We start from the raw sequence: 15195 nt of genomic DNA on the forward strand, positions 1-15195 counted from the left end.
ACAAATTGTCAATAGCTACCTTCTTTGAACCTACCTGACCATATCTTTTTTCCTTTGAAAACTTTACATGACCATATTTGGTTGTTTTTCAATTCAGGGATGAATACGAATTGGTGCGCTGAATGCGCACTTGGTCAAAAAAGTATAAGAATATGATGGGTTCGAGCATCCACAATGATGTTCTCTATTTCTTAACTAAAAGTTAAAAATATAATAAAGTTATTTTAGGAGCTCTCTAAAAAATTTCAACTCCAACCATACTCTTTAATTTGGAGAGTCATAAATACTGTACATCTTTTTCGATTGGTTCATCTCTATTATAAAATAAAATAAAAAATAGTTAACATTAAATAAAAGTTTGAAATACTCATTAAATAAAGCAGCATTAAATTATAAGGAGCCACTAGGAGTCCTTTCTCTCCCCTCATATTTCGGAGCTCCTAGAAGACTCCATATTTTAAGAGGTGGATAGGAAATATGATTGGAATTGCATTTTTACAATTCATTCCTAAAATTTGTCTAAAGAAGTGGTTTAAAGAATCCATTGTGGATGCTTTTATAAACCACCTTTTATCCAACTCCTCTTACTTTTACCCTCCAATCCAATCAATGCTGACAATAGATCGTGTCGTGTAGGATTCCTAGTTACAATTTACCAACTTCAGTTTCAAGTTTCGTCCAAAAAATAAATACTTAAGTTTCAAGTTTAAACCAGGATCGATTTTGGGCCTGCTGTTTTGCCCAGTTGGGGCCTTCTCGGAATGAGGGAAAGTACCTGGTGGGCTTCGATAAAAGCCACATTTTTAAACCGAGAACCCAATTCTCAGGGTTTGCTTCCTCGAACCCAATCCAATGCAATCGAATATAAAATCTTAGTAAGGCATTAGCAATATGCGCATAACTAAATATAGCAATAATCCATCATTCTGATCTGACAGTTTCAACAAGAAGATGATTATTCAAGCAACGTATTTGCTATGCATTAACTTTGGAATATCACTTTAAAGAAACAACACATGAGGCAGGCAGATAAACAAATACAAGGCCTCTTCCAACAAATAATATCATGCTCCATTCCTCGCTATGCCATCACAATTTGTGATGTTTAATGATAAACAACTTCCCAAAAGAGAAAAAAACAAAAACATATATGATTACATGTTCCCCAAGCAAAAAAGAAAAACCTGTCTTTCAAAAAGCGACATAACAAATGATTTCACGAATGCATGGTATTGGACAATATGAGCTAACACAACCTCCTAACAAAGATGAAAAATGAAAACTGGCTAATGCAAATGTAAGATCTGCGTTTCCAAAATAGCTCATGCTAATGCTCAACTCTTGAGAGAACTGAAAACAGTAGAGACTTGATACGGAGATGCTCAGGAATACGCACTGACCAGGACAAGTAAAAAGATGGCGAATATGCAAACACTAAACAAAAGGAGGAGCTGACTGAATTCAAGGAATGAAGACCTGCTACGGAGGATTTTTCAGAAATATGCTGCTGAGGGTAGTGATAAGACATCAGTACCCCGACAACATTAGGCATTACTCATCCGTTCTGACCCCAATCTCTTTTGGAGGAAATCACCACGGGGTGGTGGAAAAGGTTAACAAGATTTTGTTTAGCTTTCAAACAGCAATTAACCTTGGTGACTCAGAAAACTGACACTCATGAATGTCACTGACCTTCCTCCGATGCCCCACATATTCTGTGACACACAGAATTTTTGTTAATTTTTATTGCAGGCCTTGACCCGCTTCTGTGACATTCACTACCCCCAACTCTTCATCTCCTTGAAAAATCCAGGAACCAAAGCCTGAGGGGCTGATGCAATTGTTAGTCACAACTTTTGGAGATGATGCAAGTTAGTGACAACTTGAAGATTATTGACAGCTTCTGTTGTCCGAAAATGGCGATGACTTGACACATGCAATCCTATGACCCAACTCAACACACCCAAATGCATGCAGGGACTTCCAAACAAATGGAATATACCAAGTGGCAGTAGCCTCAAACAGAAATGGCACGACTGATGGCCGACTTGGCCCATTCTGCAGATTCTTTTATCAAATTGTCTTCTGAAGACAAACATTCATTTAAAAAGTCTCTGCATGACTGAGATTGCTGTATCAAAGAACCTGCATTGCTTCCCAGTGTATCTGCTAGATCTCCAAGGACACCAATGGCTGTTTTCATCACCACTTCATCCCTACATACCAGTGGATATAATTATTTAAAAAATTTAGAAAAACAACAAAACAAAAAATGCAATTTTGTAACAAGAACTAGACATTAAAACAACTCACATGTCTTTCCCCATGTATATGCTATCCAAGAACTGCAGGATGTGAGGAGCATAAGATATCAGGAGCTGGGTTTTTGGGGAGTTCTTGAAACCTTGGAAAATCCCAGAGTATGCCTCCAATATTCCATTTCTCAGAGAATTGGTGTACTCTGTCATTTCATCGTCAGCACCTGCTGTGTGGACAGACATCTCTGCAGCACTCTGGATCATTGGCATGGCATACATCAAGTATTTCTCAAAGTTATCTCCTATTGCAAGAGCTATATCACCGAAGCAGGAGAATATAGGAGGCTTTACAGAGCGGTGCAACTGGTTGCTTGATAGATCCTTGAGAAGCTGGGTCATAATTCCATCACAATAAGGCAGAACCTTATCTTCAATTGCTCTACAAATATCCCCTACCACACCAACTGTGACAGCACAGATTTGGTACTCCTCAAAATTTTGAAGCCCCATTTCCAGATACTTGTAAAACTCTGGCATGTATTTTGCAAAGTCTGGGCCAGTTGTGTATGCAAGGGCCCCAATGGCAAGCATGGCCTCTTCATGGACAGTAGCACTTCTACAGGCAAATACCCTCAAGAAAAGTCCCATTATCTGATCCGCATACTGCATAAAAACATATTTAGTTGGCTCTGATGAGCCTAGTTTCTGAATAATGACCTGTAAGCACCCACAAAGAAGTCCTTGCAATTCACTCTGCCTCTCTATCTCATCAGAAGCAACCTTCTGGCCCTCAAGAGTCTTGTGCAGTTCAATCATGATAACAGGAACAAGTTGCAACACCATGGGGGCAGTCTCTTCAGACGAACACCTTACAACTTCATTCAACGCTTCATATGCAGCAGTCCTCAATCGTGATTCCCCAGCATCTGCTCTGTGAGTAACAGTGAGTAGAGCCTGTACAATTTCCTGGAAAAAAGGGGCTAAGGGAGATGATGGGCCAAAATCCTCATAACCCTGAGCCAGAAAATAGAGAGCACCACAGGCCTTCTCAGCAACATTTGGAACATCCTTCATGCTCTGAAGAAGAACTGTGATGATCTGTTGGCAGTTTGCTGGGGTAATTATGGGCGTATCCATAGTTGAACCATGAAGGAACTCGAAAATCCTTCCCAGTGTCCAGGCAGTAGTGTCCTTCACATGGTTGTTCGGGTCCTTTGTTAAAGCACTGAGCATGAACGTCAAAGCAACATTAACAATAGGTGTTAACTTGTTAGCTGAAGGACCCTCCAAGATGGAACCAAAGGCATACGTAGCTGCTTCCCTTTGCCTCCAATCTGGTTTTGTTATGTTCTCTTCGATGAATGGCATAACAAGAGGAACAATATCATCTCCCACTGTCCGAGCAACCAACCCAAGGCATGTGCCCCCAGCCATAGCAATATTCCAAGCGCCATCTTCCTGTTCCTGGTCCTCTTCCTGCTTAAGAAGAGTCTCCAAAAGCATCGGGACAAGGGCAGGGAGTGCCTGCTTGATAAAGTAAAAGCAAGGGATATCAGAGTCCCCACTAAAATCACCCACATAATCTTCCAATATATCTATCTCCTCATCACAAATCGAACTCCAGAACTCAATGGCTTGAAGGGCAACAGGTTCCTGGCCTTCCCTAACAGCTTTTGCTGTGATGGTAAAGATGTCTTGCATGTAAGGGGCTAATTTCTCGTAATAAGTTGAAGAAATGGAGACTAAACACTCAAAAGCTGCCTGTCGTATCTTCACTTCAGATGACAAAGTTGCCTCACACACAACTCTCATTATATAATCACGTTCCATATCATTGCTAAAATTGGCCTGAGCAAAACCCAAAGCATTGTACAGTGCTCGGGTGGCAGCAAGTCTAACATCATTGTTCCCTTCAGATGCGTTCATACCCTGAACTACAGCTGTCAGTATTTTATTTACTTGATCTTGATCCATGACATCAGGAGAGACTTCCTCACACAAATACCCAAGAGTCTCTAAAGTGGCTTGCTTTACATGTGCCGGTAACTGGTGAATATTTGACAACAATGATCCAATCAGTTCTGGCCATTGTTTCTGGGGGAGCTCAATTCCTGCAACCTTTGCAATAACTTGAGAGGTAGTTGAACGGGCATCTGATACAGGGGAAGAGAGGGTCTGTAACAAGCACATCTTAATCTGGGTTTTCACAGAAGTTTCCAGTGCCAGCCATCTCTGAACAAGATCCAACTTTCTATGTTGTTCTTTAGCATCCAGGGCGTTCTTAAGTATAAGACCTGCTAATTTACGGCTCTCAACAGGTCTCTCTTCATTTGCTAGCTCTCTAGAAAGAGATAACAAGAACAATGGAAGATCTTGCTCCTGAAACTGTTTCAAACTTTCTTCAGCATGCTTCCGAACGGTTCCATCTATAGCTTGAGCATTCAGAAGCACCTGGGTAACTTCCATCGCTGTATTGTATCTGAGAGTGCAAAAATTTCATTGCTTAGATACATTGGAGCAATATAAAAGCAAAAGGAGAAATGAATCATAACATTTTAAAGAGAACACAAAACTGTCCAAAAGAAATTTTGATTGATCTAGATTATTAGAGCACAACTATTGGCAGTAAAGAAAATGAAATGAAACGAGCATAGAGAAATAGAAGGCTGGAAATATCTTTTTCCTTTTGAGCTATTTGGTTTAGAGAAAGATGTGACTGCAAACTGCAAACCCATGAATTTTTCTTGGCAAATCCAAAATAATCAAACTGACAACCGTTCACAAAAGCACTGCAAAAAGGTCGCAAACAATTCAAATATTTAACATATTCAAATTAGTTGGAAAATACACACACAAACTTGTCCCAAATCCACAAATAACGTACCAAAACGTATAGTGGCTGTTTCTGTAGACTACGAGCGAATTATCGAGAAACCAAATTTAATCAAAGAAATATATATATATATATATATATATATAGCGCAACTTTCTTAAATTCAAAGAACCAAGATTCACGAACCAAAAACCCTACCCCACTGATATCAATCCAATAAAAACCCTACTTGTACCAAACAAATCCATAACGAACGCATCCCCCACTCAGAAAATCCAAACCACAATTGAATAAAAGGAAAATCAGGGATCGAATGAGATTACATACAGTAAGGCATACACTTTCACCAAATCCTAACACATACCAAAAACAAAAATCACAAAAAGCAATCACAGGCCATAAAATTACTTAAGAAAATAACGAACCGAATACTAATTAAGCGAATCGAACAGATACAATCAAGATCAAACATACAACAGTATTCAAAACCCAAGTTAGCGCTAAAACAAATTAGGGTTTGAATAGGGAAGCGATAGAATTACCTGAAAAAAGTGACTTGGAGAGACCGTACGATTACGGATCGGTAGCGGAAAGTCTTCCTCAGAGACAGAGACAAAGACAGAGACCGAGACACAGAGAGCGAAGAGAGAGAAGCAAATTGAGCTAAGATGGATTGCAGAAAGCTATAAATTTATTTTTCTCAAACAAATTGGTTACAATAATTTGTTCGTGGGGCCCTATTATGCAGTACGCTTTTCGCGGAAATAGGTTTTTCTTATGAATGAATCAGTATCGAAAGTTACGGGCCCATCTTAGGACCCAAGAGGCATTATTTTGTATTTTTCTTTTGGGCTAAGTAAGTAAAAATAGGTTTTCAGAAAATCCAAATTCGAAATAAAAACTTGTTAGCTAGAAGCTCATGAAAGTCAAAATCATTAATCTTATTTATATGTACGAAGGAGATAATTAGTATTGTAGTAAACAAGACAGTATAGATAAGCTTTGACCATTATGTAGTCAAATTTGTAATGGTCGGTCAAGTGATCTGACGGCTATGATTATTTGAAGAAATTTAATGTGATACAATGATGTAAGGATGGATTCAGATTGCAACTGCAGTCTGCATACGCACATTACCTGCTCCTTCTGTCTCCAACCTCTGGTCAAGCAAGAAGGAAAGAGGCAAAGCATATCACTTTGGACACAATGATTATGTCAAATTATTATTATTATCATTATTTTTAATGTTACAATGCTATTGTCCGGATGTTTTTCTATTCCAAACACTTCTCAAGGACTAAAAAAGTTTGTTACCTTTTCTTAATTTTGGTAAAAATGAACGTAAGTGCCTTCTAGCAGAAGAAGAAGAAGAAGAAGAAGAAGAAACTATGTCAAGTGGGTGAATATGCAGAAAACAATTGAATTTTTAATGAAACTTTCTATTTTGCTTCTAACAAGACACGATCCTAAATACCCAGTTACCACTAGCTTTCATCACTCAATGTTTAACCTAAAGAAAGACATAATTATCTTTTGCTCTATTTTTTTCTGGAGTATTTTTAGCAACTTCAAATGAAAAATAAAAATTACAAAATTACAAAATTACAAAATTAAGATAAGCTTCCGCCAAAAAGAATATTTTAAAAAAAAAAAAAAAGCATTTCCATGGGATCACATCACACTTTAGAATTCGTCGTGATAATCTTCTTCATTATCGTCATTAACGCCGGCATCATAGACTGTGCTGTAGAAAACATAATCATGATCCAGCATCTCATCCAGCGTTAATTTGCCGTCTTTGTTATCATCCGCCTGTATTAAAAAAAAACACATCACATATTTCATTTGAAATTCATCTCAGCATATGTCAAACAATAGGAACAGAAATAGAAATTGAAACAGGAATTTCAGGCAATCTATATAATTACTGACCTCAGACATAAGAAAACTTGCATAATAATTACTATAGGACAGTTCTCCTGGGTGAAGGTAATGCAGCAGGGGTTTCAATTCTTCCACTTCCAAGAGACTGTCATAAATTTGCCATGCAATTTTGAAACAGCTCAGTAATTAATTAAATTCTTCTAGCCATAATCTTGGCAGCAAAGCAAACAAGAAGAAAAAGATTTAGAATAAAAACTTGTTAACTAGGGTCAAGCCAAGGCATGTGTTCATACTTGTCCTTGTTCAAATCAAGCTCTGCAAATTTCTCTTCTGCTGTGGGTGCTTTGACCCCGCCTGTTTCGAATTCGACGTAACTCTTGAAACTATCATAAGCATTGTGTGAAAATTCCATGAAATTTAGTTTTCCATCGTCATCCTGGTCCATTCGTCTGCGCATTACAGGCAGACATTTTGTTAATCTATTGCCTTGCATTGCAACAAACTATTCAGGAAAAGAAAAAATGAAGCATGAATTATATGTGAAGTATGTAAAACAGAGAAGACGCGTGAGAACGTACTTCATTTTTTCTGCCAACAGCCATTTATGAATGTCGCTGTTATTACTGTCTTCTGGGTGCAGCAAACTGCAACAGAAATAGAGATTTAGGTAGAAGGAAAGGTAAATCAACCAAAATTAAAAAATTAAAAAAAATTAAAAAAGTTTTGGCCTTGGTGATATGGAAAAATGAAGAGAAGTAACTCTTTAAATTCATTGAAGGTAAGAGTTCCATTCTTATCAGCATCTGCATTATCAAATTGCTGCTTCCACCATCCAGCTTCTCCATGCTCCATTCCATTTTTCTCTGTTTCACAGCCACATAACATCAACGTCCATCCAAGAAGGCAATAAGTAGTTAAATAAATAAAAGGGTTACGTACTGATATCCTGACTGGAAAACTTGGGCTGATACTCGCTGAAAGAAATGTTTCCATCCCCATCTTTATCATATGATTCCATTTCTTTTTGGGTCCTGTAATTCAACCTTTCCACGGCCTGTTGTGTGAGCCAGTGCTTGAGTTCATTGGAGCTAATGTAGCTATCTTTTGGTGCCTGGTCTATCAAAGGGAACAAACTGAGCAGCCTCAATGTGAGGTTCAACTTTCCCTCGTCGCTAAAATATTCATGTACTTCTTCAACCTCACTGGTATCCATCATGGGACTGTGTTCCACCAAATCCAGGTTATGAGTTTGGCCTCCTAATCCATTTTCCTCCGCATATCGCTCCATCTTGGCAACAAGAGGGTCGAAAACCGGGACATGATCTCTGAAGCCAAGACGCCGGTTTAGGCCAAGATGATCGTGGTGGCCATGTTGTTTGGAGGGACAGAAGACCATGACAAGGATAAAGGCGGTGGCAAGTAGCGCATAGACCACTGCCTTCGCCATTGTTTGGCATCAAAGAAGCCAGGGCATGGGACAAGGTGATGATGATAAGCCAACGACCAACTGAATATTGGGTGGTGGCAGAAACGGTTAGTGATCGTTAGAAGTGGGAGGCACATATAGGATATAGCATTTGCTTTATTAGAGAAGATTTGGGGGACATCTTGGGGTGTACCAAATTAGCAATCTTATTAGGCAATAGCAGGCAGGCAGGTGTTTTCCAATATTTACAATTTTCATGTTGTAGTTAAAGGGAACTGATAAAATTGTTATGAATGGATGGATATTATTCACACCACTCATGGCCGCTGATCCAGAGAAAATAATTGTCTTTCTAATATTTATAAATTAAATAACTAATTTGATTAGTTATATATTCGTTTCTGTGATTTTAATTAAAGAGAACGAGATTACCAAAGAAAAGTTAAAGATAATTTATTATTAAAATAAAGAAATAAAAAGGTAAACAAAGAATTGCAGCATTTAGGAACGACAACTATCAAAATATGAAAAAAGACAAATTGCTAATACAATGGTAAAAATTAGGCATCGATACGGAACGGTAGGGATTGATTTGATATGCAAATAGTGTAAAAGTTACACCCAGTGAATTCCACCTTTCTTTTCACTTCCACGATTGGGGAAATTGAATGATCCAAAAAAAGAAGGGTACACAAGGACAAGGTAGAAAACTACATACACCTACTGCCCTACTTGAAAATCTTTCCAAAGACAAAAGACTCAAAAAGGTTTGGGGTTATACATCACCAATATACATCATCCACAAGGAATTTCTCAAAAATTACTACAGCTTGAACAAACAACAAAGTAAGTAAACCATCAGTCAGTGTGACTCTACTCCTTTGCACGCTGCAACCAAGGCCAGTTTGACTCGCAGAGATCACACGGAGAGCTGCCATCATTGTCTTTTGCACCTGTGTCTGCATTTTGCTTCACAAGATATTCAGCAACGCCTTCTCTATCACACATAACCGCATAATGCAGTGCGGTTTGGCCATCATTGTCCTTCCAACACCAAAATAACAGAATTTTAAAACGGGCATCATCAGGGGATGGAATTGGGAAAACACTTTTTCCCACCTAAAATAAATGTTTACATTTTAACCTTACCTTTGCATTAACATTGGCATTTTTGCTAACAAGTAGCTCTGCCATGTTCAGATGGCCACGATCCACAGCCCAATGCAATGGGGTCCTTCCCTCACTATCTGCAATCATTGCACGTAAACTGTTTTAAGGCGATATCAGCACCATACTACCAAGAAAATTTCCCTTCAACATTCAATATAAATAAATGGAACACTTTTGTCAATTGTACATTAAAAGCTTCACAAATCAGGATAGACATAAGAAACTGAAGTCTCTGAACTTTTAGCTTTTGTAGCTATATTAACCAATTTCATTGAAAATTATGCAAGTTTTAGCAAAACCCTAAATAGAAAATTAATAATGTCAGAATATCTCATTGGTTGAAAAGAAAATACATGTACATGTATTGAGAGAGAGAGGGAGAGTTCTGCACACAGCTCAGTATGAAGTAAGTCGAACTTGGGGTGCCATAGGTCAATCTAGTTTCCAGCCTGGTCTTTTTAAGTTTTGTTATGTAACATGTTTGAGTGAAATTGAGTCTATTCTCTAGTTGACTGAACTAGCCAGTCAGTTCAATCAAACATTACACTTTTGGCGTTGAAATGCATAATTCCAACCTTCATTCTACACATGCCTTAGTGATTTTATTTTATCCTACATTTTCTCAAAGTTTATTACTGAAGCATGTTGACAATAGCATGAACCTACTGACCTACCTAACTTGCTCACAAGCCTAAGTACAATCCAGTCTTGATCAAGCATTGTTCTAAGCAACCAAGCTTGGATATTAAGCTCAAATTGTAGCTCATTAATTTGACAAGGAAATGAGCTTCTAAAGAGCTGAGATTTAAGAAGGAAACGAGCTTCTAATAAAGCTGGGCCTGAGCTTTTTATGAGCAGCCTTAGTCTGTAAACCACCCAAAAAGAAAGAAAATATCCATGTTGTTGTAGTTATAGAAATATTCATGGAATACAGAAATTCAGAATCAGTTGGAAATTAAATGAAGCTAATTAAAGAGACAGACAGAAGGAAACAAACCCTTCAGATCTACTGAAACACCGCTTTCAATGCATTTAAGCAGATTATCCACTTCTCCTTCTCTGGCAAAGGCATGAATGGCATCCATCTTGCTGAAAAGTAAAACAAGTACTCCTTAGCAATGTTTTTCCAAGAATTAGTATCACCTAATGAGGTGTAATTGTAAACATGAAACTGGTCTTAAGAAACTTACGAATCATTTTCAGATTCCTCCTCGTAAACAAAGGTGCTGAAAACTGGCCCCATTGGTCCGTTAGAATCTGTACCAGGTGCATTACCATCTCCGCCTCTGCTCTTCTAGTCATCATATTTCGAGAGATAGGAAAGAGGCCAGCAAAGAAAACGAAACAGAAAGTGAGTAGATGTACAGCAGTACTAAAATACAGTGGAAAACAAAAGGATTAAGACTCACCACAGTCAAACCTGCTGCCCAAGTAGGATATAGCTCCGTAACAATATCAATGTACTTCTCCATGGCATCTTCAGGAGGCATAGCACCCAATTTCTGCCATGCTTGCCTAGCAGAAATTACCCAGTGAAAAGAATTCAAACACTCAGCGAGTAAACCTGTAGACTAAACTACACAGTTCAACCAACCCTAAATTATCAATTACCCAGTAAAAAACATTAGATTAGGGCTTAGTTCTTCGAAAAACAAAATTTTTCATTAACGTAAACTTGACTTAAATAAAACCGATCCATGGAACACATCACCCATCATTATCAAGCAGACATTTAAATCTAAACAAATAAAGCATAAAATTATGCAATTAAATTGCCAAAAGGAGCAATGGTGAAGCAAATACCACTTGGCGCGAGCTGTCATTTTCAGAGCCGATGGCTGCGGCACGCTACAGGGACCCTCAGTAGCAATCTTGTAAAGCCCATAGAGCTGCAACTGCGCATCGTTCGATACCTTCTGGCGATCCGTCGCGGCTGATGCAACAAACGCTGTCGCTGCGCTGAACAGTTCGTCCAATTCTGTACTCTCCACGCCTTCCCAGTCATCATCACTTCCAGCTTCGCTGCTCTCGTTCCTGACACTGCCATGCTCTGCGACGACCGATTCGGCCTCGATTGCTGCGGAGGTCAAATCGGCTGAGCGAGGAGGATCGTCATGGGGTTGGGGTTTGGGACGGGGTAGATTGATGTCGGTGGGAGTAGTGTGCGCGCGAGTGATGCTGAGATTGTCTTCTTTGAAGGAGATGACTATGGCGATGAGCTTGGCGAGGAGGTAAGAGAAAATGAGGCCTAGGAATATCGACTGGAGGAGCTGTTGCCACTCGCCCATTGTTTCTTCGGTACGGTGAGTTATAAACCCTAACCCTAGAAGTCTCTCAATGGATTGAACTAACGCCCAAAAACCCTAAAAATTGAGGAACTACAGAGAGAGAAATAAGAAGACTGATGAAGATTTTTCAGAGATATGGCGTTTTGCGCTCCGGGAAACAGAGCGCACCGCATAAATGGCAATGAGGGAAAGGGGCTTGCTGCGTTGGTGGTCGTTACTAGGGGGGAAACAATCGGGTGCTCCGCGGACAAGTGCAAGCTAGCTCCGTGATCAAATTGAATTTTAATTTTAGTTTTCAATTTACTCTTTTCTTTTTCTTTTTTTCTGTCAACCGAAATAATAAACATCTAGCAATGTTAAAAACAAAAAAAGTATAAACATTATTTTCTACTATTATATAAAGTGAATTTGAAATAACATATTTTTCTTCATTCATCGCGTAAATTCAGACTACAAATAACAATTATAATTACTAATACTGTGGTATTACATCGTAGTAAACATGAGCCACTAAACTAATCCCCTACGTTGATCTCTATGGCCAAAAAGAAAGCATTGGTAGGGAATTGTTTATAATTTATGGGTCCCATCCATCCTCCAATTGCATTTCTTTCCTTCATCAGTACTTGCACTTTCCATAGCCTGTCATTAAAAAATTAATTATTAATTATTAATTATTACTATAATAAAACCAAACTAAAAATTGTTTGCATTAAACTTCTCACTTGGATCGACGGCAGTGGTGGCTCCAGTTCCTTCAAACTCACAATCATAACCGTTCCTTCCCATTGCTTGAAAGTAGCGGTTCATGGCATATGCTGCATGGGCTCGAACTGTGTTGGGCATAAAGCACGGCCCACCTTGTTTGATTGGCCCACAATTCAATCCCAGCCCACAAACATAATCAATATTCCTCTGCAAGGCCTCCGCGTCAGCTCCCCTCTTCGGGAGACACCATAGTTTCTCGCCATGCGGCGGTGATGGGCTCGCTGGTGCAAGACCTGGAACTGGAACTGGGCCTGGGCCTGGGCCTGGGTTCAAAGGTGTAGATGAACTAGCCTGTCAAAGCGAAGCCCACAAACCAATCAAGCACATATATAAAGATGATATCAAGAAGGGGAATTTTTTAGGGTGGTTTTCAGCTGCAGCAGCTACCGTGTGCCGGAGGATCCCGACATTGTAAACTGGTGTCATGTCGGGCCGGAAAAGCCCGAAATTCCTCTCGCATGTTGGGCCGGGCTTGAGATTTTCATTGAAGAGGGCAAAGATGTACGTCTCAAAAGTCCGGTTTGGCATCAACGGGGTGCCATTACCGGATGTCACATGACGAATGAGATTTCCATTGTAATCCGCTGCACTCTGTGGGTCAACACCAACTTGGGCCGGATCACACTCTGATGGCCAGCCCGTTTCGGCTATAACAATCTCAAGGTCCACAAAGCCCAAAAGCTTCATGGCTGAAAAAACAGCATCTAATTGTGCATCCAACATGTTGGTGTAAAGGAGTTTCGTTTTGTCATCAAAGACGCCGGAATTTGGCCTGAAAAGTGCGTAATCAAGTGTGTCCGCAGAGAATCCGAAATAAGGATAGGGGTTCACCATGAAAGGAGAATTGGTGGCTTTCAAGAAACTAAGCAACGGCTTAAGCACATGGACGTCATAGCCTTGCCTAAATTTGCCAGAGGACGGTGGGCTTGAACTTGAAAGAATGCCTAGAGAGTGTGGGGTAGAGACTTTAATCTTGCGGTCCAACGAAGCATCGACAAGGGCGGCGTGGAGGGTTTGCATGGCAGGAACAAGGCCTGCAATGAACAACTTGTTTGTGGTGGACAAAACTTCATTGCCTATTAAGATGCGGACTATGTTGGTGGCCTGGACGTAAGGTTGGACATTGGATTTGAGCCATTGTTGGGCAAAGCTAAGCTTGGTAAGGTGGGGGATTTGGTCATTTGGGACAGTGATTGTGACTGCAATGCCAGTGTGAGCAAAGGCTTGTAGTATATCAGGGTTTGCATCAAAAAGCCTAACACGGTTGATGATGGTGGATTCTAAAAGGAAATGGGCGACGTGGGTTGGTGGAGGGAGGTCATTTGCCACCGTGCCATAGTTCACCCCAATAGATCCTTGCACTCCTCCTAGCACAAATTTTAAAAGAAATTAAAGTAAATCCATTTTTGGTACATAAAATATATATATATATAAATTGAATTTGCAATATTAATACCTTGAATGAAGATTGAGACAAGAAGGAGCAAAACACAGCATCCAGATGATGCAAAATTGGGAAGAGAATTTGCCATGAGTAAGAAGAGTGTGGGTGCTGTATGTTTGGGAGGTGAATGGTGATGCAAGCTTAGGGTACCATTCTTGAAGAAGTAACTTTTGGATTCTTTGCTTTGCAATTGGGAGAGGCCAGGGAGTAGGATATCTTGCTGCCAAGGGTTAAGTGTCTGTGCATGTCTTGACAGACAGAGCTTTACTTTTTCCTGTGGATATCTTTTTGATTCTGTTCCGTAATTTCTTTTCCTTGTTTTATCTTACTCTTGTTGTTAAAACTTAGTATTATCAATTAAACTAGTTATCAATAGAAGAAAGTGATAAAAGCTCTGAATATATGCTGTTATAAAAGTAATAAGCAAGGGATTTATATCAGTAATTGAAGATTAAAGCTAAATAATCTGGCTTGCTTTTTATATGTATATGAGTCGATGCTAATTATATCTTTACTTGCCATGATGGATAAGGAATTGCAGGATGACATTTTAAAGGCCCACTAACCTTTTCAACACCTCGATAGAGTGAACTCCAAATTAATATTAGAGAGAGTAATATTATAGAAGTTGGATTAATAGATTTGGACGAGTTCAACATACATATCGATCTTCATCCTTGAGCTACTCCAAATTAAATTGTAATTTGGTGGGGTAATTACCAATAACTAATTAAAGTAGCAGACAACTTTGTTCCTTTGCAATCACAATTAAGGGGAAAAATGAATTAAGCTAGCTCAGCTGGCATGGCATAGAAATCTTGTTAGACTATCCAACAATGTATTTTAATGATTAGAGCCGTTTATATTTTAGCTGACTTTTGCATAAATAATCCTTGAAAAATAACCTAAAAACTGAACGGTTCAGATTATTGAATTACAATCAAGAAATAGGATGTCTTGATTTTAAAGAAAATAAGTGCATCCTTACTACAGAAATCCCCTTACTATTAAAAAAAAACCTCCATATAAATGCAGCTAGCATGTCCGTGTATATATATATATAATAGAGAGATCACTTATATACTCAGAATCAGATAAATGAGCAGAGATAGGGTTTGCTTTGG

At 39.1% G+C, this 15195-nt stretch overlaps 4 protein-coding genes across 5 annotated transcripts; all 4 read right to left on the bottom strand.

The window, feature by feature from the left end:
* On the bottom strand, positions 953–5845 carry LOC18784730 (importin subunit beta-1). Its single transcript, XM_007220534.2, has 3 exons — positions 5634–5845; positions 2314–4737; positions 953–2216 (listed from the first exon to the last, which is right to left on the bottom strand). Exons 2-3 carry the CDS (start codon positions 4722–4724, stop codon positions 2018–2020), a joined length of 2610 nt encoding a protein of 869 aa, XP_007220596.1. The 5' UTR covers positions 4725–4737; positions 5634–5845; the 3' UTR covers positions 953–2017.
* Positions 6464–8422, bottom strand: LOC18787136 (calumenin-B). Its single transcript, XM_007221073.2, has 6 exons — positions 7915–8422; positions 7736–7838; positions 7554–7619; positions 7269–7424; positions 7024–7120; positions 6464–6903 (listed from the first exon to the last, which is right to left on the bottom strand). Exons 1-6 carry the CDS (start codon positions 8420–8422, stop codon positions 6775–6777), a joined length of 1059 nt encoding a protein of 352 aa, XP_007221135.1. The 3' UTR covers positions 6464–6774.
* LOC18787670 (acyl-CoA-binding domain-containing protein 1) lies at positions 8971–12191 on the bottom strand. Of its 2 annotated transcripts, none has more exons than XM_007218165.2 (6): positions 11375–12191; positions 10981–11086; positions 10762–10865; positions 10569–10660; positions 9551–9648; positions 8971–9445 (listed from the first exon to the last, which is right to left on the bottom strand). In XM_007218165.2, the coding sequence occupies exons 1-6, from the start codon at positions 11857–11859 to the stop codon at positions 9275–9277; spliced, it is 1056 nt and encodes a 351-aa protein (XP_007218227.1). In that variant the 5' UTR covers positions 11860–12191; the 3' UTR covers positions 8971–9274. The 2 variants fall into 2 exon arrangements, with proteins under 2 accessions (XP_007218227.1, XP_007218226.1); XM_007218164.2 differs by having other exon boundaries at positions 10762–10862; positions 11375–12087.
* On the bottom strand, positions 12232–14250 carry LOC18784833 (glucan endo-1,3-beta-glucosidase). The gene is made up of 4 exons (XM_007220863.2): positions 14084–14250; positions 13015–13994; positions 12585–12918; positions 12232–12501 (listed from the first exon to the last, which is right to left on the bottom strand). The coding sequence occupies exons 1-4, from the start codon at positions 14157–14159 to the stop codon at positions 12479–12481; spliced, it is 1413 nt and encodes a 470-aa protein (XP_007220925.1). The 5' UTR covers positions 14160–14250; the 3' UTR covers positions 12232–12478.

Source organism: Prunus persica, chromosome G2, assembly GCF_000346465.2.
Source record: "Prunus persica cultivar Lovell chromosome G2, Prunus_persica_NCBIv2, whole genome shotgun sequence".
NCBI classification, from domain to species: domain Eukaryota; kingdom Viridiplantae; phylum Streptophyta; class Magnoliopsida; order Rosales; family Rosaceae; genus Prunus; species Prunus persica.